We start from the raw sequence: 23703 nt of genomic DNA on the forward strand, positions 1-23703 counted from the left end.
TCTGACCACATGGCCCCACAAAAGTATGCCAGGAGTCGCATACAGAAAGAATTTAGTACATATTAACGAAAGTAATGTAACCGATATTAATAATGCGTCTGATAAATGCGTTTGATAGCAGTACATATACATAATTTGTAGTAGCGACCATAAAAAGTATATTCAATATTTATCTGTGCTTATTTTGCATTTTGTATGCTTCACATATTTGGGAGAAAATTTACAATGGAATGTACATTCTTTCAAAAGCCTTCATGAACAGGGAAAAATTTCTGCTCTATCTTTAGACAGATATTGCTTATATAAATCCACCCAAAAGGGAGATTTGTTTTATTTGGGTATCTTACTGCAATTCTGTATATTTGATTTTCAGGTTCCTAACTCAATTTGACGTTACTCGAAAATGAAGTAATAAATAATCTGAAAGGAAACTAATTCTTTTTGAAATCCTGAAATCTATTCTCAAAATCCTCTAATATAATTGAAATCGGCGCTGTATGTTATCTGTTGTTTATATGATTTTGTCCAGACAGAATCCAGAAGATGCTAAGTTATTGTTTTCAAGGTAAGATTGCCTCGACTTCAAATTAATTTCAAATGCTGCCATTCTTTACAACACAGTTAATTTATTGTTCGCTTTTGACCTTAAATATTCATGCTCATTTAATTTAAGGAAGCAGCTTAATTCTGTAAACATTAGTCAAATGTCTATCACATTTAAATTCAGCATCTTATGCGCTCATGCTTTCACATTTCTGTTTCGGTTGCGTGACGCAGGCCGTGATCTGAACACCTCGAGAATAAATGTTATAAGCTTTAACTCTGCCATCTGGTGGTAGGAAACCAAATTAATGCTGCCGGTATTACTTCTCTGTTCTTCCACACAAAAACAAAAGAGCGTAAATATTTAAAACAGCATTTTACAACATTACCTTGTGAAATTATAATTTTCATAAATTAAAGCAAGAATACGAAAGACAATTTTGCAAGATTGGAAGATTAAAATTTTACATATAGTTCATTATTGAAGAAGAATGGGAGGAAAATGTTTTCTATATTTAAATAAAAAATATTTAGAAAATCATTTTGAGGGTGAAGAGATAAACTTTTTGTATGAGTACTGTACATTTCTAAATTTCAGGAATTATAAACTGAGTCACAGTCATTACCAGAGCTTAAATTGCCCCGGTGCTTCTTAGTTTTAGGGATAAATCATAATTCTAGCCGGAAGGCAACGGAGCCCTAAATAAGAAGGCTCCGTTGCCTTTCCTCCGGCACTTCTTTAATGTATGTGAACAACAATTTCAACATTTTAATAATAAAATTATAATAAAATCGATTCTAACTTCTGAATACATGCTTTTCGTTTCTTTGGAAACAAACCCCTGGATGGAGGTCGGGACTTTTCAGCAAAGAAAAACCCCCATCCACATGTCAAAGGCTTATTCTCCAGAAAGTGCCATGAATTTATGGTAGCGGGTACATTTTTCGTTCCAACGTTAGTGTCATCCCGCGGAAAAGAGTAACTGCAGACTTTTTTAGAACGACGTAACCAAAGACCGGGCATGAAAATTGTCACTTGTTACTTTTTCTTCAGCTAACCTTCGGATTCTATGAAAATTTGTTGCCCTGTCATATTCTGCTTGACAGCCAGCCAGAATTATACTGAGAGAAGAACGTAGTCAGAAAATGTCGGACTCTTCTCTTTTTTTGTTTTTATTCTTACAGGTCACTCACTAAAATTTTCTCCATATTCTCTTACTGTTTATAACATTCTCTATATTTTCATTACTGAGGCTTTAACCATTTTAACGTTTTTCATTAGTGTTCTGGAAAAAGAAGGGTCTTTAAGTCGTCCCTTGAAGTAGTGCATTATATTCAGAGCTTAAATTGAGCCGGACACCGGTTCAGTTACTTCTTATTTTTTGTGTGAAATTTTAATTCCTGCCGAAACGCCAAAAAGATCAAAGTCCAATACCTTATTTTAATATTTAGTGATTATTTACCATTTATTTTATAACCTATTAAATTTTTATATATCTCTTTACGTTTTATTAAATTTTAATATTAATTATTGTTTAATTATTCTAATCATCAATTATTTAATTTTAATAATAAATTATTTAATTGTTTAATTATTAATTATTTTATTAGTTATTTTATTTATGCATTTATTTTTGTTCTTTCCCAACAGTCTTCCATAGAGCTACAGCACTTCTAATTTTAGAAATTAAGCCCTGGTCATTACTAGGTAAGTCTGATGTGGTAACCGAATCGAGACTATTTTTTAGAGAGTTGATGAGTTTTCGCAATTGCAATTTAGACGTTTCTAATTGTTTGACAGAAACTAACAAGACTATGATTTAAATTATTTCTGAAAATTTATATTTAGATCTTTTGCTGGGATATGAGCAGTTTTTTATAGTTTTTGAAAAATGTGATTATTTCATATGAAAATTAACTGCACTTTTTTACTCAGCTGCTTCCTTGTAGAGAAGTACTCCAAAGGAGGAAAATGTAGATAAATCTTCTTTCCTTCAAACTTCTCCCTGAATTACAAACTTATTGCTAACAAAATAATTGCATATTTACGACGTAATTTCTAAAATTAGAAGTTCCGCACTTCTATGGGAAGGTTTTGAGAAAGATGAACAAAAATGAATTCTTCCTCCACATCGAAATGCTTGAACCCAATTATATAAATTATTTGTTTCGAAATCAGTGTTCCATTTTCAAAAATAAAATTTTTTCCTATTATATCACAAATTTCAAGACGAAAGTACAATTTAATAAGTAAAGAACAACACATTGAATATAATAAGTATTCATTTAACTTTTATTTTACATATATATTACATGTTAGTTAATTTTTTAAAAATTATTTATTACTTCACGGGCCGCATTAACGGATTCTTTGGCACAAGTAAAGAATTACCGGACCGTGTTTTTAGATCGACGCAGTGTTATCTTGCAATTCAGTTTTTATGGTACTTAAAACACACTTCTCTCTGCGTCATTGCAGGTGGTGGTTTTTTTTTTCCAAAATCGCTTCATGTCCTATGCGTCCAAGACCTCTCATTAGCCTCAACATTAGCGGCTTTTCCTCTGTCATAGCAGCGTTTGGCTTGTTGCTATATCCTAGAAATAGTTTTGGCCGACACATCATGTTATTTACTGATAGCCGCTATAATACCATGTTTAGGTCCTTCAAAGTTTCTAAATAGTTCCTGTAGGTTCGCACTTCTTTCTTCAGACCTTAAATTGTATTTCTCCTCATAGCTGTATAAAAAATAATGAAAATAAATCAACGTATATTAAACTTCTATTTTATAAAAGTAGAAGGCAACCCATTAAAAACTATTCTTCTTACTCCTGTCTCCTTAATCTGATACAAATTTATAAATAGGATAGTTATTTCTGTACGGAAGGAAGGAATAAAATAATAAAAAAATATAAAAATTCTGGAAGGTTTCAGGTTTTAAATTACGTCCAAAGGGGCATTTTTTTAACATTTTGTGTGTTACCCTTATTTATTAAATATCACGTTCTTCGCACTTGAACCATAAAATTCAGTTCAAGAGCAATATCGCAAAATAATTTTAAATTGAGCATATCTTTAGACTTTCCGATACACAATCTCACGCGCTGGAGAGAAAAATGTTTTTTCTGTACAACGTTGCCATTGCTCGCTTTGAATTCCTTGAGTTTGTTAATCAAAAATTCGTTAAAGTTATTACGTCATTCAAAATTTGATGGCTCTGTGTACCGTTGTTTTATCACAATGCGAGAAACATACATACATTTATGAAGATTCTTCATTTTTTAATTTCTTCAAATATAATACAGGGCGATAATATTTGGTGGCAACAGTTTGAAAAGTGAAACGAACATTCAGAGTGATTCAACTTAAAATCGCAAAACGAAAACAATAGTTCCTCAGGGACAAAGCCCCTTTAGACTAATAATTATAATTAAATAAAATTTAAGTGGATAAATAACAATTAATAAATTAAATTAATGACATATAATTAAATGGAATATAAAATACAGGATTTTCTGTTAGTTGAAGCTCCAACTGAAATTATAATTTCCCTCGGAAAATAAGGCGTACCAGAGCCAGGCTCCAGCAGACTTCCGCTGGGTTTAATCCTTGAATCTATAGTATAATGAACTAATTCTAATAAAGGATGATGTCTAATACAGATGATAGTAAAACAAACCTTTCTTTCGGCAGCATACCGATCAAAAAAGTAATAAATAAAAAGATTAAAGCTGGCTGATAAAATGAGAGAGAATGTTAGGAACAGTATGAGAACAAGGAAGATAATTTTCACTGAAAAGCATGCGTACGAAAAGAAAGAAGAATCAAAAAGTCTCCTGACCATGATCTTCTTATTATGTAATTATAGCTGTTCAGTAAAATGTATGACGGAGTAGAGGAAGTGCCCGAGATTCCAGGGAAATTCTCTGTAACTTGAGAGCAAACATAAGGTTCTGCATATTCGGTGGTCGACAGCAAGGGTCGACCAATGCTAAACCGTGGGATCAACAGATGCTATCCTTCGACAGCAGTTTTATGTGAGTTAAACGCTTTTTCAAGGTGCAGTACTTCTCCAGCGTCTATTTATTGATTTTTATTTTGCTTGAGCAGATTTGTGAGAATGAACTCATAGTGTATGCGTGGCCATAGTGTATACATTTTTGACAATGGAATGCTTGTGATAAGTCATCTTGATGAAGATTTTCTTGTAATGTAGTTTATAAGAGAACTTGTAAAATTAAAGTTAATACACTTTATGCATGTAAAAGACATGACACAAAATGACAAATGAGAAAAACAAAAGCTGTTGGCTTCGTGAAATTTCCTTCAGATGGAAAAATTCTTCAGCGGGGAACGACATAAAACAGTGCCCATGCTTGATGCCATACTCATTATTTTCATAATGTTTTCATCTGTGTTCTTTCCATTTTGGGAAGAAATCTGTGTATTTTGAAATTATTTGTGAAGTGTGATGAAGGTGTAAGTCTTTTATAATCTTTCTGTATAAGGTGTTCTTGTATAAGTGACGATTTTTTATCTCGCCCACAGTTTAGGTTGCATCTGTACGAAAACATGTCAGGTGCTCTTTTTCATAGGATGTCACTAGTGCTGCCCGTGTCTCAGCTTTTTATCTTAATATTCCATTGATAGTTACTCTTAGTAAGACTCGTTGTCATTTAGTTCACATTTAAGGCATTAAGAAACGTTTCCTTTCCCCACCTTACTGTAAAATGCCAGTACCTGGAACCGTTATAACCAAATCAGAGGATATTATAGCACTATAACCAGTATTTTCGGGAGCGGGAAATTTACCATTTCCAGTCAAGCTTTCACAATAAGTATTTTTCTTGTCTTAAATGTCTCAATTTCTATTCAAGAATTTGTTTCTCTGGGAAATATGAGATCGCACGCAGAAGTTAATATCGATGTTTTACTTGTTGCCAAAATAAATTGCTATGAGATCAAAAAACTTTTATGTCGAAATTGAGGCTTATTTCACAAAAAGGAAGCACCGAAGTTCATCATTCAGGGCTTTGGTGCGCTCCGGTTAGAATTAAGATTTGCTTTCAAAACTAAGACGTGCGGAGTATGTAGTAGTTTCCGGAGCAATTTTAAGCACTGTTCATATTAACCCTTAGGGTACGGACTTATTTGAAAAAATTCTTCTGTTGACTTTTCACAAACAACATTCACTGAATTACTGGAAAAACTTGCTCTTATAACTGATACTAATCACTTTTGACATGAACAAGAATGTGCATGTTTAATTTTGCCCTAGTGTTTGAATGACGATTAAGATTCATTATCCATAACTTAACATACATAACAAGTGCATGACAAGTCTAAATGTATCCAAAGGCTTAAAGAACAATTGCTATTAGGCGTGAAGTACATGGTTTTATATCAGTTGCTATAGTCATATCATACTAACAAGGATATGAATTACATCTGTTGCAAAAGCGAATATTTAACAATTCATGCACTTGATCTTAAATATGAAAATAGCTCCTGGATACTAAAGTAACCTTGTATACTTCTAAGATTCCAATATTAAATGTTTAAAGATGCACTTCAGAAAACAGGCTGCATAATAAAAAGAAACAAGGAAAATAGAAATTATTACGCAAACTCGAATTTTACATCCACTTGATTCAAATGTACACAGTGCATGCAAATTTAAATGTTAAAACTGGACTAGATTTAAACTTAAATTTACCTTCTAATTTTAAATAAGATCTCCAGAGACACTTTGAGAAGGCTCTCTTTTTCTGGGAGAAGCCTTCAAAGTAATAGCGAAATCTTTTCCCCCTAAAATTAGGATAGTCTAAAATTTCTTTTTAAATTTATTAGAAGAAATTTAGATGTATGTCAGATAATCTAAAATGAATTAAAATTCTTCGAGCAGCATGTTTTTTTTTTTTTTTTTTTTTTTTTTGTATCGCTGTTTTATTGTTTTCTAAAACAGCTTTATTATTGTACATCAATAATTTTTGCATATAATTTGATGAAGTATTATCAAAAAACGTAGTATTCGAGGCTATCGTTGTGGAAACATTGGAGATTAAGGTGAAATCTGTGTTTAAAAAAGTTCCAATATCAACTACCAAGATAAAAAGAGATAGACAGAAAAGGCAAATCAAAAGGAGGACGGCTAGTAAGCTAAGACTTTGCGAGTGACTTATTTGCTCTTTTTGTGGCAACTTTATCTCAATTTCGAAATTAGACGGCTTGGCTTTAAAATTAAGCGAAGGAAGATCATACATTATACTCCTCTAAAATAAAAAACTAGTGCTCAGAAGTTATAAAGCATTAGCTAGCCTTCATGTTATCCTTCTCAGACATTTCTCAGACATTTTTGTCCATTTGGGCCCGCTAGCGACCAAGCGGTAAAGTCGCTGAACACTGGTAGTTCGGTCCGAGTTTCGAATCCTGGAGAACGGCCTGGCTGCATGGGCGTTTTGGGGTTTTCCCCATGTGTAACATATGTACAATCCATTTTGTCTTGGAAAGTCCTCCACGAAGGCATCCCTTCCTTTAGGCAGATAGCTCTCGGAGCTTTGCTGTAAGCAAATAAACCAAACCAAACCAACCATGAATTTTATTGTTCGCTTAGACGGAGTAAATCAAAAATGATCTCATTTATTTAAGCAACTTATGAATGAAATTACTGTCAAAAATATTCTTCTCTCATTAACATCTAAATATAAATTTCATTGCATTAAAAAAAATTACAGCAAAATTTGAAAGGAAATTGTAATACGATTGTCTAAAAAGAAGATTGCAATACGAATTACCGCAGAAATAGAACAGCGTTGCTTTCGTAAATAGTGCTGCCATCTATTAGCAACAAATCAATGCAGCATCGACATCCATAACTGAACATCGAAAAAGTAATTCACACTTTCCCATAAAATAAATTAGAAGACAAATCTGACGAGGAAAAGTTTTATTATGGTTTTATTTTTGGATACCGTAGCGATTTGATAGGAGCAAGAAGATTGAGCTAACAAGCTAATTTTCTTCTAATAAGATGCCAATGACCTACACACTTTTAATTAGGTTCTAAAAATATCTTTCGTCCTACTAAAATAGAATTGGCGATTGAAATCAACAAGAAAAGCGAAAATATTCACAACAGCAACTATTTTCTATCTCACTCAAAATAATTGCGCTCAAATGCTTTCAATTCTTTTTTTTTTTTTTTTTTTTTTTTTTTTTTTGATTGGGTTAAGGTTTGAGGTTTAGTTGATTGCGGCACAGCCCACTGGGGCTATCTGAGAAGAACTAGCTCTTATACACGTTACACTTCAGAAAAACCAGGAAAACACCTATGCACGCAGCCCGTTCGTCTGGAATCGAACTCAGATAGGAAATAAAGAGTGTTCAAACATTTTACTGTTCTGCATTTGATGGGCAGGGAGGGAGAAAAGTAACTTTGCTAAATAGTTTTCAGAATTTTTCTTTTCAGAAAAAAATAATAGCGTTAAATTTCTACGAATACTATGGTTGTTTTGCATAGTAAAAACTTTTTAGTTTAGAGTAAGGAAGATTTATACTTTTAATGCTTAATTTTTAAATGCAGAGGGAAATACTTTTTATTACTTTAATGTAATATATGCTGTAATTTCAGTTTTTCTAACTCGTGCATGAAGTCATGTTATATTCTTATTTTTTTATTGAATTAGATTTTTTTTTAATCTGATTTCTTATTTGCGTCTATATAAATTCATCTTCTCATTCTGAGGCAGAATAATGGAAGAGGAATTATAACTGAAAGGCTGAAAACCTTAAGGTACGAGTATAAGTGTGAGCGACTATTTAGCATAGCTGTGACTCCATAAGTGTATACAACTATTGTCTTGAAATGGGGCCAACACTAGCAAGCAGACAGGAATTAAAATTTTAACTGCTGTGAAGGATCTGAAATGCTCGAAATAAGTCAGATTTAAGATCAAGTTAATTTAGTTGAGATAAAAGTAGTGCAAAAGCCGAACTAGTCGCTCCTGTATATTTAATTAAGGTTTTGATGCTATTATAAAAAAAATGCAGGAAATTGTCTATTACGTGTCGTACTGCAACTGTAATTTTTTTTTCATTTTTAAGATTTTAAAAACCCAAAGTGATTATTAGGCATAAACAAAATCAGCGGTGATTTTCATAAATTTGCATTACTACGAAAGATCTGTATTCAAACCTTCGAAAGCAGTACTGCAATTTATGAACGTTATCGCTGATTCTTTTTGCTTCATCATATCTAATAATAGTTATTCGACATGTTATTTTTACTTCAACAAAAGTATTTAGTATAACAAAAGTACAAATTTAATCGGTAAACCTTTTTAAAAAATTGTCGGACACTTTCAGTATAATCCTATTGTTGAAGTTAATTCATCAAGTTAACTGCTGTGCCTATAATGACAACTCACTAAAAGACAGAAGAAGGCTTCAAAAATTATCAAGGAGAAATGACTGAGAAAGAAAACTTGATAGGTAGTTATAATACATTATGACTTTTGCACATTATTTTTGTATTTTAACATGGCCTAATTTATGACCTTCTTTCCTCGTTTAATTTTCAAGACGAGCAGTCTGATTTCAAGTTTTGACAAAGTTGCTACAAAAAAGGATAAACAGCTTACCATTAGAGTGGCATCCTCCTTTTAATTCGCCGTTTCTGTCTACCTCTTTTTATTAAAGCCGTATTATTTGATATTAGAATTTTTTAAAACACAAATTTGACCTTCATCTCCAAAGTTTCTATCACAATAGCCTCGGAGACTTCGTTAAATGATATGCAAGATTTGTTAAGGTACAATGAATAAAGCTGTTTTAGAAAACAATAGAGTACACGTGTATTATTAATTTACTACAATGCTGTCGTCATCTCTTGCTACAAACACATCCATCCACTTTACAATAAGCCTGTCTTCTCATAGACAGGACATTAAGCTTATATTCGAAACGTATGTAAAAAATTAATAATACACCTATCTGCCAGACTAGTTTCATTTGCATCAGTTACGGATGTTGAAGTTAATAGGAATATTAGTGACTGTAAATTTTCTAATTAGATTTTTCCTGCTATAACATAAATTTTGGTTATATGATGGGCATAAGCATGAAAACATTAAGTATTCCAGTATTCCAGTACTGAAAGCAAGGTTGACAGATGATTTTTTCATCTTTACAAATATTTTCTCTTAAGTTTCATTCTCATATTAATTTCACTATTACCGTTAAACGCAATTTTCTGTTTAGTATTAGTGTATCAATGATAATAAATTTTTATTTGACAATGAGCCTGTTTCTATCACTGAGTTTATCATCAAGAATAAATTTGTTTATATATCAAAATATAAAGTTTTCCTGAAATGCAAAAAGACTAATAAGTAAGTTTTCCTCTTGATTGTGGTTCATTTTTGAAGCAAACTTGCTTTGCTTACAATTTTATGATTTCCCGTTTATGTTCCTTTTCCTGTAACTAAAGTACGTCATAATTTCTTCTCAGACGTTTTTACTAAATGAACTAAAAACTTACTAAATGACTACTAAACTTACTAAAATGAACTACTAAACTTACTAAAATGAACTTGACTAGAACATCTATCACTAAATTTGCTATCAGCGTTACGCACAAAATGCACATAACCTGTAACGCACAAAAGTAAAATGCGTAAAGTTTGTATAAGAATAGTAAAATATACCAAAAAAGCTAATTTTCTCAAAATGAAATTATGAATTTCAAAATGCAATTTTATTGAACTATTTTGCAATATGACTCACTTTTAAAGGATGTAACATAAACCTTATATTCTGGCAAATATTTGAAAAATTAGAGTTTATAAGTTATGAAAAAATGCTGTTCGAAATATCATGCCAGATCTAATTTAATGGTGATATATAATGTTTCTGAAGGCTTGCATATTCATTTAAACACTTACCTGTTAAAAGAGCTTACAGAAATATCAATAAATAAATAATATGATGTCATAACCGTTATTATTTTTAGGGAAAACAAGGAGGTTCTCAGTATTAATATTTCATATTGTACAAATTTCCCTAATCTAAAGTTATGATAAAATTTGTAGAGGCACTAGACTTTTTCGATGTCAGGAAACTGAAGTAATCCGCTGCTATGCCCTCGCCAGTATTTGACCTCCGGACCTCCCAAATATGCGTCGAGAGTGCATATTTGGGATATCACAAAAGTATGCGGAATGGAAAGAGAAAATGAAATATATACTCCCTCTTTTAAAGGGCGACCAGGGATGAAAGCCTAAAATCGCAAATGCTGGTGGTGACGAATTATCGTTTACCACCTTTTTAGTTTGGGCGCCACTTATACAGTCATTATTTTATGGCAGGAAACTGAAGAAATCCACAATACCCTCGCCGGGATTCAAACTTTCGAGAACGCTCAGAGTGTGCTTCTAGTTACATTACGAAGGTATGCAGGAAGGAGGGAGAAAATGCCTTATAAATTATTATCTATAAAGCAGTATTCTGAAGCTGCCGGAAAATATCTGAATAAACTAATACATAGCGCGAGTAACGTGCTAACTAGAACACATTAAATCCAACATTTGCTGTGGAAATTAAAACAGTTATATTTGTAATGCACATTTTTTACTTTTGCTCTTGGAATAAATTATATTTACTCTGAATATATGTTACATGTATGTTTGTTTACTATGGACATATGGACATATTTTACAAATATATTAATGCATATATATTTATTACAGATAAAAAGTAAAGCAGTAATATAAAGGCGTCTTATATATAAAGGCTTAAAAAACTGAGCGTCTTTATTTCTTGTTCATTATAATAAAAATCAAGAATATAAATATGTAAAAATTTTAAAGTAAGATATTTCAAGAGAAATGTTTAAGAAATTTCAAAATTCTTTATGTTTCTTTAATATAAACATGCAGCGGGTTTATATATAAAATGAGATTTCTATGAATGACAACGAAATCTTTTTACATGAATTCCCTTTATTTCAGAAATTACTACAGCGAAATGTTACACAAACAAACTATTTTAAATTCACTTACCCTGACAGCATACAAGATTTTTTAAAAAAAGGCATCTACATTAATCATGCATTTGGGATAATATTCAAATATGCTGAAACAGTTTTCAATTTACTGCAAAAAACTACATACAGCTTTAAAATTTTTATAATGAAAATCTTTACAATTCACTTCATTTCAATAGTTATTACATAATATTTTTCTACTAATAACTAATACTACTGATATTAATAGTTGGTCATTAATAGGCATTTCAAATGCCCACGAATTTTAATATTTGTATAAAATGCAATATTATATAACCTTTCAACAAATCATTGGCATTTTGAATTACATTAATTTCTTCACTACATTAGCCTCTTTTCTATCGCCAAAACTATTTCAAGAAATATTTTTCAGTTCGTTAATTCTTTGATTTATATTTAAACAAATAAATATGATTACTGTTCAAACTAAAAAAAACACCAATATCAAGCATAAAATTAGGCAAAACATTATTTGCTCCTGAAGAAAATGGACCTGCCTTAGAAAGCAAAATATACGCCAGAATAGGTTGCTGTTTCGTATAATTTTATATGAGTACTGTTAAAACTATCTTTAACTAGAGCTAAAACAATAGTATTTAACTGTATAACTTGAATGAACCTTGAAGTCCGAAAAATAACACTGATTAGGTAGGTATTAAAACTAAACACTTTACAAAAATCTCACTGTTTGATAAAAAAATTTATTTCTTTGAAACAAATTTATACATTGAAATTCAGATATCTCCGAAATAGTTATTATTAACATCATGGGAATCAAAATTATGTATACAATCAAAATAATTCCATATAGACTTCCTAGTTACTGTTCTGCTCAGCAACAGCATGTCTCTAAATTTCTTATACAGCAATTACCTGAATCATTAATATCGGCCTAAATTATTATAATATTATTTTATAATAGTATTCCTGAAAGTTAAAAATCTTTCAGAAACCAAATGCAGGATTACTGTGTCTTTGATGCGTAAGTATTACCATACCTTTTTTCCGTTATTTTGCTTTCGCTAAAAAAAATTAAACTGTTTCTTGCCAAAACCTTCGTAACTCGTATAGAAGAAGGGTTGTTGGTTTTTCGTGTTTTCTCTTTTAATAATGCCTATTCACTAATTTTAACTCATTTTATTCAACTCATAATTAACCTTGTATGCCATGCAGAAGGCTTTTAGGTCTCGATTCTTTCATTAGACATTCCTTCTGAAAAATCTAATAAATTATAAAGTTATGAATTAATTACTTAAACATTTCTGATACTTTTTTTTTATTATGGAAATACTTCCTTAGAATGTAATTTCCTGTCGCTTTTCTCACGTTGTGAAAAAAAGCGAAATTTATGAAAGAACTATCCTCTCATGCATCGCAAAGAAACTACAGATATTTGTTCCCGAAATACCTGTAGACTGAGGACATTTCGCAACTTAAAAGGTATGTTACATGTTAAATAACGTTATGTACTGATGTTTACAACATATAATAAATCGCTTTGAATTTCAACTTCTAAGTATTATTTGTATTAGTTGAGTTTTATTAAACATTTCCTGACTCTTTTGTTTCAACATGCACAGCCTCCGGGATGAATGATAAGTTTAGAAATGGTATGAAACAGACTGTATGGATTTCAATCTGGTTCTGTAATTTCGTCAATATGTAAGAAAAAAAGAAAGCTGGCGAGGTATCGGAACTGTTAATTACACACCTTCTGCCTAGTTGTATTATATTTTCAATTCTTGGAATAAAGAAGAATTGGGAAACATTCATTAAAGGTCAGTTCATAGCTGGATGAGTGTGAGATTATTTAGATTTGACTAATGTTATCAAACAATATAGTAATCAACTAAATTGAGCTTTTGTTCCGATTAGGTTAAGATGTTTATTTTCCTGCTCACTTTGAATTTACAGTTATTCAGAATATTAAACACAATTTTATGTTACAATTTTATTTTACAATAAACACAGGTAAGGTTACTTTAATAAATAACTCTTATAATTTTATAGTCTTCTCATTATTCCTAGAAAGTGCTGCTGCGGTCAATACTAAATCTGTAAACTTCAATGAACTCCTTATGTTACCCTACTTTCGCGAACCTTAGATCAGCGAAAGCTCTATTTCTACTTCTGTAGAAAGTTCCCCCCCCCCAAAGGTGGGCTCTAACCGTTTATAGGCGTTGGCCACACTCACTAAGACCGGAAGCGGTGATCTCTTTTTTTATAAACTAAACTCAGTGGCGTAACAGCCCTAGTGAGCCACGGCCTACAGTGCCCCTGCTTTCTTGACCTTGGGCCCTTCAGTGCATCAGCTTATGCCCTGGGCAAGTGGTTGGCTTGTCGCAGGACCCCCGGTGTTTAGTCCCCAAGCGAACTTGGTACTCATTTTATCGACCCATCCAAGGGATGAAAGGCTGAGTAAACCTTGCTCAGCCCGGGGATCGAACCCCGGACCTGTGGTGCGGCTGCGCGACGCACTAGGCACTGATCTCTTTATTATGAAGGCAACTAATAGGTGGGACACCATTGCGTCCTATGAAGGGACGGACCAATTACATCTATACCTTCTCAGAGATTCGAACTCGGGCCCTTCGATACGCCAGTCAGAGTCTCTAACCACTTTCCCTTCTGGGTGGCATGTAGAAAACTAAGACGTAATAGATCTAGATAGTTAAAAATAACGTATTAAATAATATTGCTTTTGATGATAAGCAGTTGCTACATAACTGCTGAACACTGGTAATACAGTTTGCATTTTATTTCAGGAAATAGAGCAAACTAGCTACGTATTTATTTTTGTGATCCCTCTCCCTCTCTGTGTTATAATTACTGACCGTTCTTCCTTAAAAAGTCCACTAAAGCAGATAACTCTCGAATGCTTATCATATCAAATTCCCTACCTTTTTTAAACAACTACCGGAAGACAAGTAATGCATAATTTGCGGAGAATATGAAATTTTTAACAAAACCTGATATTTTTGCTTATTTACCTTTAAAATATCAAACAAATAGCAAAGATATAACTTAGATTGCACGAAGTTAGAACATTTCATTGTTTCACTAGCAAATTTCGTTTTAAGTTATAAAAATAACAAGAGCTTTCTCAGGCAATAAAGATCTTTTCACAGGAAGCCACATATATCTTTGTTTCTGGATACTTCTATTCCTTTTCACTATTTATTTATTCATTTTAATAAATTTATTTATTTATTTTGTCTATGTGTGAGATTTCATCCTTTTATATATTTATGCTATTTTTTCTCGTTATACTTCAGTTTTCAGCAAATTTAAGACAACATTCTAGGTTTCTAGGTTAACTGAAATTTATGCTAATTTAAATTAGAGAACATAACTTTGTACACATATTTAAAATATCATCTGTATTATTCAACGAAATAAATATTTCATTCATTCCTTCTCTTTCTAAAAGGAAATTATTCATGAGATAAAATTATCACCTTTGAATCAATGGGAGGTATGTGATACATAAAATATGATATACATGTTTACAATGGGAAAAATATAACAATGAAACAAAACTTTAAAATTCTCTATGCCATATATCATTTTCCAACCTTAAAACGTAAGTATGTAACTTCCTTTAGAACTTAAGCATAATTTAATATAGTCATGTATAACACTCATTTTGTGGCAATACCTATTATATGAGGCCTAATAAAAAGCAACACAGATGAAGGATTCATTTTTTTGCAAACAACGTTCGAGAATCCAGCTTCATGAACTTGGTCACCAATATTTCTATGTGGATAACAACCGTCAAAATAGAGGGCCCATAGCGGTGCTATAATCCTTTGAATTGTGAAGCTCCATTCACTTTCTGGAAATGCAACATGTTCCAAGAAAAGAAATTTGCCATTCTGAAAAGTAAACATATAAAAATGTTTAGAAATACGGCAATGGTTAATGAAATTTGCATTTATAGCATAAAACAATATAATAAAAAGAAAGAACTAATTCTTCAGGTTCACACAAGTTCAATTAGAAAACATTTGTAAAAATTTATCTCTTCCAATGAAAGGTCTCCAATGAAAGGCCAGTAAAAATTAGGTATTAATCACTTACAGACCGCATACAGATAAGTTCTTTAATTTCATTTCATTTCTTTCATTCTTTCTCTTTATATCAGCCAAGTGCTCCCTCATTGAAGCTCATCACCCTTTAAGCATCCTAATATAGACTTAGACCCAAGTATCTCCTCAAAAAGAAAAAGTTCACTATAATCGTCAACAAATGCAATGAAGAAATTCGCCACGTCTAGCGATCGGGAGGGCCGAAGTTCGAATCTCGGAGAGAGAATTTCATATTTTTCATGTTTGCTACTTCGACAAGCCTAATGACTCTACTCAGTCAAGCGTAATAACCTCCAAACATATCCATATTCCTAAATGTTATGCCATACTAATAAAACAAATAAAATTGACTAATAAAAGCACAAAGCTCTTCATGTTTCTAATTCATGTAACACACCCTTTGGAGGATGAATGGTTAAGGCAACGAAAAGTTGGTAATTTACTGTGATAATATTCGATAACTGGCAATGCGGTGGACCAGCTATACGAGTAATTTTATACTTTGCCTCTATATTCCAAGAGTCGTTTCAGGAAGCGTGACCGTTAATTTAGATACTTTCTGTCGTACCAATTTTAGAACTGTTATAAAAAATGCGCAGTAATATTTTCTTCACCATCAAAACTAACCATTGATCAGCGTTCAACACAAACATTACTTCGGTAAAAAAACATTACTAATTACTCACTTTGCGATGACGGACTGGCTTTGTATGTCAGCACAGTAGCGCTTATGTAGCTGTAGCGCTAGCAGTTAAGTCTTTATCGAAAAGTCTTGTAATCATTTGACCCACAGACAACATGATTGCGGTTGCAGTGACAAGCGCTTTGTATGTTTGTTGAGTTGTTCAGCTACCGAAGTAACAGAGGCCCTTAGCAACAACAGACAGAAAATACGAGATATCTAGTAAAGAAAAGAAATTCTCACAGCTTTTAAAAGAGGTTGTAAAATATAACTGAAAGTGGCACAAATTCGTCAGCATATGTTCATCAAATACAAGTGCATAACACGAGACTCGCAGTTCACTAACTAACAATTAAAGAGAGAAACAAATAAACAGCTATGTCGGTTGTAAACCTAGTATATATTTCCTTCACCGCCTCAAATGCTTCTTCCATTGTGATCACGAACTTTATTGCTCCTGATACATGCAATCTCCTGCTGTGAGTCTACCACATTGTCAAGTTGGAGTCTGAAACAAATGTATAAGATGTTCAGCCTTGTTATAGTGAAGTCAACTTTGTTGACGGTATTCAACATTATTGGTGATGTCAACATTTTGATGATATTCAACTTTATTCACGAAGTCACCTTTATTGACGATTTGTTATTGTTTGAAGTCACCTTGTAGAGTCACCTTGAAAAATGTACAATAGTCTTGCGGGAATTCGAACTCTGGACCTCTCGATTACACATCGAATATGCTTCCAATTCGATGTGTAATCGATCCAATTCCAATTGCACAACAAAAGTGTGCAGAAAGAAGGGAGAAAATACCTTATAAACTTTGTTCATGATACTGACAACTTTGCTGACTATTTGTAGCATGCTATCGTAAACTCAAATCTCTTAGAACTCTATTTGCACTTTGCATTATTTGAAATTCCAGTAAGTGCAAATAATTGCGGGAGAGCGTTCCATTTTATATACCCTGCCATGGGGAAGGGGGAGTTTGCTGAATGCGGCACTTTGGATCTGTTGTTTTGTTCATACGCTTGATTGCGCTTGAACGATTCGTGGCAGTTATGGTCAGGAAGTCCGATTGTTTTCCTTTTTATCCATATATATATATATATATATACGCATGTGTGTGTGTAAGATAAGGAACTATGTAAATCAGCTTTATAATAAAATTTAATAATAGCCTCTTAATTCCACATTTTTAATTTCGGTATTTCCTCTCTGTGTTCTAAAAATAGTAATAACTTTCCTGCATTGCGTCATTTCTAGATCAATTGATGACACATGGCTTGATTAACGCTGATGACTTAGCTAATTCAAAACCTGAACTCAAAATTTCGAGAACTGAAACTTTTCTCTTAATAAGCAACTTAAACCAAAACTTTCTGTTGGCGAGCTTCCATACTGGATAATTGCGCTGTCTAGCTTCTACGCCTCTTCAAGACGCTCTGCTCTCTTCTTATCGCAGCAGTATCAAAAATGTAAATGTTCTTGAGTAGACACAGTTAGAGTGGCAAGTAAATTGTGGCTGCAAATGTTAATTGAAACAAAGCTGAATATTTAATCTCTCTCGGCTTCCAGGTTTCCTTTCAAATGGGGTAATCCTGCATAGAATGTGATGCTATGTCAATAAGATGTATAAAAATACTTTGCAATATACATAACAGCAAGGTACATTGTAATATAATTAGGTCAGATTTTAATAACAGCTGTTGAAAATTTTTAAAATTCCATCTAAAGATTACAAGAACGCGTTCCGTATTATCCTAATGTCAAGATGAACATTTTTAAATGAAATAAAGTTTTAAAATCGTTAGAGAATCTGTAAAGTACCCAATAACACAACATTTTTTTAAATAAAGTTTTCATCATTATTAAAACTAATTGCTGCAAATTTAATTCAAATAATATTATTCTTGAATATCCATAAATATTATCATTGAAAGTGTTAGAAATCAGAATAAATGTTTAAAAATTAATCAAATGCTTAAATTTAAAGTGTACATTTACAGTTTTCGTCGTCGCACATTTATGCATTATATGTCTATGACAAAATTATAACAGACATTAAAGTTTTGAAGAAAGAGTTTCCGAGCATCTAGTTAAAAAGGAAACAGTAAACGAGGATAATTTACATTAAAGTAAAACTGTACAATTAAAATCTTCACTGGACATGCTATGTCAGACATTCGAGCCTACACGTAACATTGATCCTACATACCACTTATCTCGAATCTCCTAGAAAAATAAGAAAAAGCACATCTATGCAGGAATTATGTTGATTGAGCACTAAATTATAAAGAATATATTAATACGCTTACAATTTAAAAACAGATAAAAAGTTTATAAATAATTAAAATACGAGTTTTTTCACTCTTCGGAGATCACCACAAGATAAAAATTAAAACTTCTATAATACAATATTATGAATCTAACTTTTAGCAACTTTAGCATTCATATTTATCAGTATGAAATAACAACAAATATCAGTAACAAAATATCACACGCATTTCATAACAATTATTCGAATATTTCATCAACATAAGACTTGGAATTCACACTTACTTTTTTCAAGACCCGTTTCACCTCTTTTAAAACAGCTTCAATGTTTTCAACGCTGCAAAGAACGTAAGTTGAAATTACAACATCCATGGACGAATCTTCTATCTCATGCATATTCTCCGCCATGCACAAAACTGTTCTTTCGTATGTTACTTGAGGATATTTCTTTTGGTTCTCGCGGAAATACGTCTCAAAAGATGCATTCATATCTACAGCAGTCAAATGAGAATTATCTGGATAAAATTGCAAATTGGCTCCGGAACCTATTCCTATCTCTAATATTCTAATAGGGCGGGATTTATCCCAGTCTTTTAAATGTTCTTTCAAGAGTTCGAAGCACTGTTTTCGAAACGGTACTAATTTAGGTTGAAATATTGGACCCAAGCATCTCATGAAAAACCAAGAGAACCATTTATCTCGAAATGTCTTGCTGTATTTCAAAAGAAGCACAAATGGCAACAAAACAGACATTGATGATATCCACCAAACTGTTGTCAAAGCAGCACATAAAGCAACCTCCATCGCTTAGAACTGAATGCTGTGGTTACAAGTAAGCAACTCAGAAATGAAGATGAAATCTTTTAGCTTCTGAAAAATAGTTCACCTGGGGATAAAAGAATATATTCTTAGCATTGTTAAATAATACTGAAATAATATATTTACAGTTTTTACTTACTAGGCAGGTGAACATTTGCCTCACACATAATAAATATAATATGTAATTAATTATTTGCAATAGACTCAACTTTAATTACAGCATAATTTAAAATCCCAAACCCTGACAACTCAGGTTCACAAGTTTAGCATTTTTTTGTATTATGCTTTTCCGACATTCCAAGAGAAAACATTTATTTACTGCTTTAAATGTATAATAAATACCAAATATCTACAGTCAACATTATAACAACAAATCAGCGTCTTTGAATGGTGAGTCTAATGTCGTTGGCAAGGATAGCCCATTAAAATTCATTTATTTATATGTAATCACACTAATAATCCAATTCGTATATAAAGTATATAAAGTAGGTAAAATTAAGTCCTTGAAAAAAAAAAACATTTTGCTTCATCTCACAGGAGATATTATAAAAGACAAAAATATGACTGAAATTAAGTAAAACTTAAGACGTACGAAATTTTAAAATACTAATAGTATTCAAAACATTCATTAGATTGGTAAGTATTAGAAAAATGCATGTATTGCTACAGAATAAAATTTTTTCTGAGCATACCTTTTTTTTTTTTTTTTTTTTTTTTTTTCGAGGAAGAAGAAACGCACGTTTTCCGTAGCGTACATCAGTACTTATATTTATGCCTGTATTTGAATATAAATTTCCGTCTTAAAATAGATATTAGGAATTTGATACCTGGTGTACAATTCTGTTTCATGACTAAAGAAACTTTATGGATTAAAATTAAAATTAAAAGCATGGTCGAAGCAAAATAAAAACCATGATTGGAATTCTAATAACAATAAGAAACTAACAAACTGTTAAAAGTACCTTTTATATCATTGAGACCAAAACATCAGTTTTGAAAATAATCAGTTAACTTTCAGCAAAGTTGCTTTAACGAAGATGAATGACATGAACGAAAAATGGACATAAACTAGGTCACATCTTAAATATAGTTCTCAGTACATGTTCCTAAAATAAACTGCTTTTAAACTTGTCAGTCATTTCGATGCTTTTAATGTGCAGACGTATTAATAAAGTTAAATGAACTATTCTGACTTCGCTTCTGAGATTGGCTTTGTATTTACCTTTCTTAGATATTATGAACATGTAAAGAATTCGAAGCTGAAAGGGTTATGACACATGTAAAAAACTAAACAACTTTTAACACTAATCATATATTTATTTAATATTTAGGAACACTATTCAGCGACCTTATGCTCTAAAGATACGTTTACTCTTTCAGGTGAAATAAGCAAAGTCCCAAAAGAAACGTGTCGGTATTTGTAGCACTAAGCACAATATCTCTTTGAGCATATTTTTGTTTTCAAACAATGATTCAAAAGGTGGGATAAAATCGCTGTTTCTTAGAGAAGTGGTTTTTAGCTATACCTTTCATGCAATGGTCAAATCCAAACTTGTCGAGCTGAAACACACAAGTCCGCTTTTCTTTTAACACAGCTTTCTATTTAAATAAGATATGCGAAAACGACTGATTTAAAATTAAAAAAATTTACGTAGTCAAACAGGGTTTGATTTAAGTTAATTTAATCATTATATTCATTGATATAAACAGAGATGATCTACATTTAAAGTTGCAATCAGATTCAGTCTTTTATTTATTGCTTAAATGAATATTTCAACAACGATGTATAATGACTTTAGTAACAGTATTTAAAATTTTCGACTAATTTTAAAATTTTGGTGATAATTATACTATTTCATTATTTTGAAGTATAAAAATACAACTCTTAAGCTATTTTAGGAAGCCAATAAAATTAATAAATTTCAAGACATTTACAGGTTAAAAAGCCATTATTATTCAATTTAGTTCATATTTTTAGTGCACAACTTCACGGCATCTTTTATAGAATGCATTGAAAGTATCGATTCAATAAAGGAACAAAATTATCAAACCAGCTTTTTAGTAATTGCACTCTAAGTTCTGAAAATTGTACAAAATATGTTCCTTTCCAAAGAACTGAGAAATATTTTCTTAGCACTTAAATTTCATAATGCATGAATTACGGTGATTATCTTATGAAGAAATTTATAATTTACTGAAAAATAATTGATAAAAAAAACTAATGATTTTATATATACGCGTAATTCATTTTATAAAAATGTAACTAAATTCATGAGAACTATAAACTCGAGAACCGCCATTATAAAATTAAAATAGAAAAAGAAAATTCATGCAATTAACTTATTGAATTTAATTCATTTTATTAACTTAAAATTATCTTTCAAATCTATTTTTGCATAATTAACTGATTTAGATACGCATAAAATTGTGTTAAAAGTTTGATTAGAAATAAATACAATATTTTACTAAAATACATTACTTTTGCTTACTTCAAATCTAAGCAGTAAGTTCAAATACTAAATTTCAGACCTAAAAAATAAAACATTTGCGTTCATCACTATTTCTTAAAATTCAGTTTTACCTCATAATTCAGGGAGGGGGAGGAACTAATAGTCATTCATTAAAACGTTTATAAACCTTGTTTTGTACTTAGAAAACCTGAAAAGAAAAAGTCAAATTTTCTATTTCCGTTTGAAAATTAGCAATATTTTTGGAAAAAAAAAATGATAACGTTCAAAGCATTAAAGACAAACAGAAGCTCCACTTACACATATCATTCGGCAAATAAGTTGTCAAATAAATATACGACGATTAGATTGTTTATTATAATTTAATTATTTTAAGACCTTGCTTTTTACTTACCAATTAATGACTTTCTTTCCGAAAAATATTTTGAAACAGCAATTCAAATCCAGCTCAATAGAACGGTACATGAGAACACCTAATTAGATCTCCAGTATCCTTCGTTCCAAGCTTAGTATCAGAAACAATCAGTAAGTGGTCAAATATGTTTTTCATAACAAAGCCCAATAGCTAGACCTTGTTTCATTCCCTCTCACCTGCAAAATGAAAGCACTTTCCTCTACTAACTGCCCTACATATACGCAGTACCTGAAAACTGTCATCACAATACTCCCCCCGGCTCTTTTTAAGGTTGCAGCTTCGAAACAGGTTATATCGCAAATGAAGCTGATGCTAAAACTCTGTAACTAAGGTAAATTAACATTTTCGCAACATCTCGTAACAGTTAAAAGTCACCTCACTCTTCTTACTCAAAGAGTTATTTGTATAACAGATAACAGAGGGCGCTGCCTTTTCGCCCCGATACTTAACTAGAGCTGTATAGTTGGAGACCTTTTCAGTGGATGGACTCGATAGAAGAATTTGGAAAGGAATGGCCGCTTGTTAAGAGTGCGGTTTTCAAGTTATTCTTCTCTGGATACCGTAATCTTGACAACATTGTTAGTTTTTGTGTTACTAACTTCTTGAAAAATGTTCAGAATTAAAATCACCTGTAAGTAATCAATAAATAAGCTTTCAATAAGAGATATAGCAGGAATTGTGCGATGTTGAAAATAATCCTACAGCAAAGTTATTGCGGAATAATTATTTTTTAATATAGTAATTGTTTGTTTCAGCAGTCTGGCAAATCAAAATACCGGGTGATCAAAAAGTCAGTATAAATTTGAAAACTTAATAAATCACAGAATAATGTAGATAGAGAAGTAAAAATTGACACACATACTTAGAATGACATGGGGTTTTATTAGAACCAAAAAAAAGTTTAAAAAAAGTACTGTTATCGGGCCTTTTTTCTTCGAGGAAATGCGTGATTCTGGTTTTGTAACTGCTACCGTTACGGGTGAGAGGTACGCCGATATGTTACAGAATCGCATTGTCCCCAGCCTGGCTGATAAACACCTGCTGGAACGTACGATTTTTATGCAGGATGGCGCTCCGCCCCATATTGCTAGACGCGTGAAAGATCTCTTGCGCGCGTCGTTTGGTGATGATCGTGTGCTCAGCCGCCACTTTCGTCATGCTTGGCCTCCCAGATCCCCAGATCTCAGTCCGTGCGATTATTGGCTTTGGGGTTACCTGAAGCGCAAGTGTATCGTGATCGACCGACATCTCTAGGGATGCTGAAAGGCAACATCCGACGCCAATGCCTCACCATAACTCCGGACATGCTTTACAGTGCTGTTCACAACATTATTCTTCGACTACAGCT

The 23703-nt window shown here is 32.0% G+C and overlaps 1 protein-coding gene across 1 annotated transcript; it reads right to left on the minus strand.

Moving 5' to 3' along the window:
* Nucleotides 1–11518: 11518 nt before the first annotated feature.
* On the minus strand, nucleotides 11519–22736 carry LOC118188185 (thiol S-methyltransferase TMT1A-like). The gene is made up of 3 exons (XM_035358559.2): nucleotides 22335–22736; nucleotides 18939–19539; nucleotides 11519–15481 (listed from the first exon to the last, which is right to left on the minus strand). The coding sequence occupies exons 2-3, from the start codon at nucleotides 19455–19457 to the stop codon at nucleotides 15245–15247; spliced, it is 756 nt and encodes a 251-aa protein (XP_035214450.1). The 5' UTR covers nucleotides 19458–19539; nucleotides 22335–22736; the 3' UTR covers nucleotides 11519–15244.
* Nucleotides 22737–23703: the final 967 nt, after the last annotated feature.

This window comes from Stegodyphus dumicola, chromosome X2, assembly GCF_044657685.1.
Source record: "Stegodyphus dumicola isolate Sdum_Otavi_A_Nest chromosome X2, ASM4465768v1".
NCBI classification, from domain to species: Eukaryota; Metazoa; Arthropoda; class Arachnida; order Araneae; family Eresidae; genus Stegodyphus; species Stegodyphus dumicola.

Coding starts and splice junctions, on each gene's coding strand:
- LOC118188185 (XM_035358559.2), bottom strand. CDS start 19,457: ATGGAGGTTGCTTTATGTGCTGCTTTGACAACAGTTTGGTGGATATCA. Junction 15,482..18,938: donor TGAAACGGGTCTTGAAAAAA/GTAAGTGTGAAT, acceptor TTTACTTTTCAG/AATGGCAAATTTCTTTTCTT.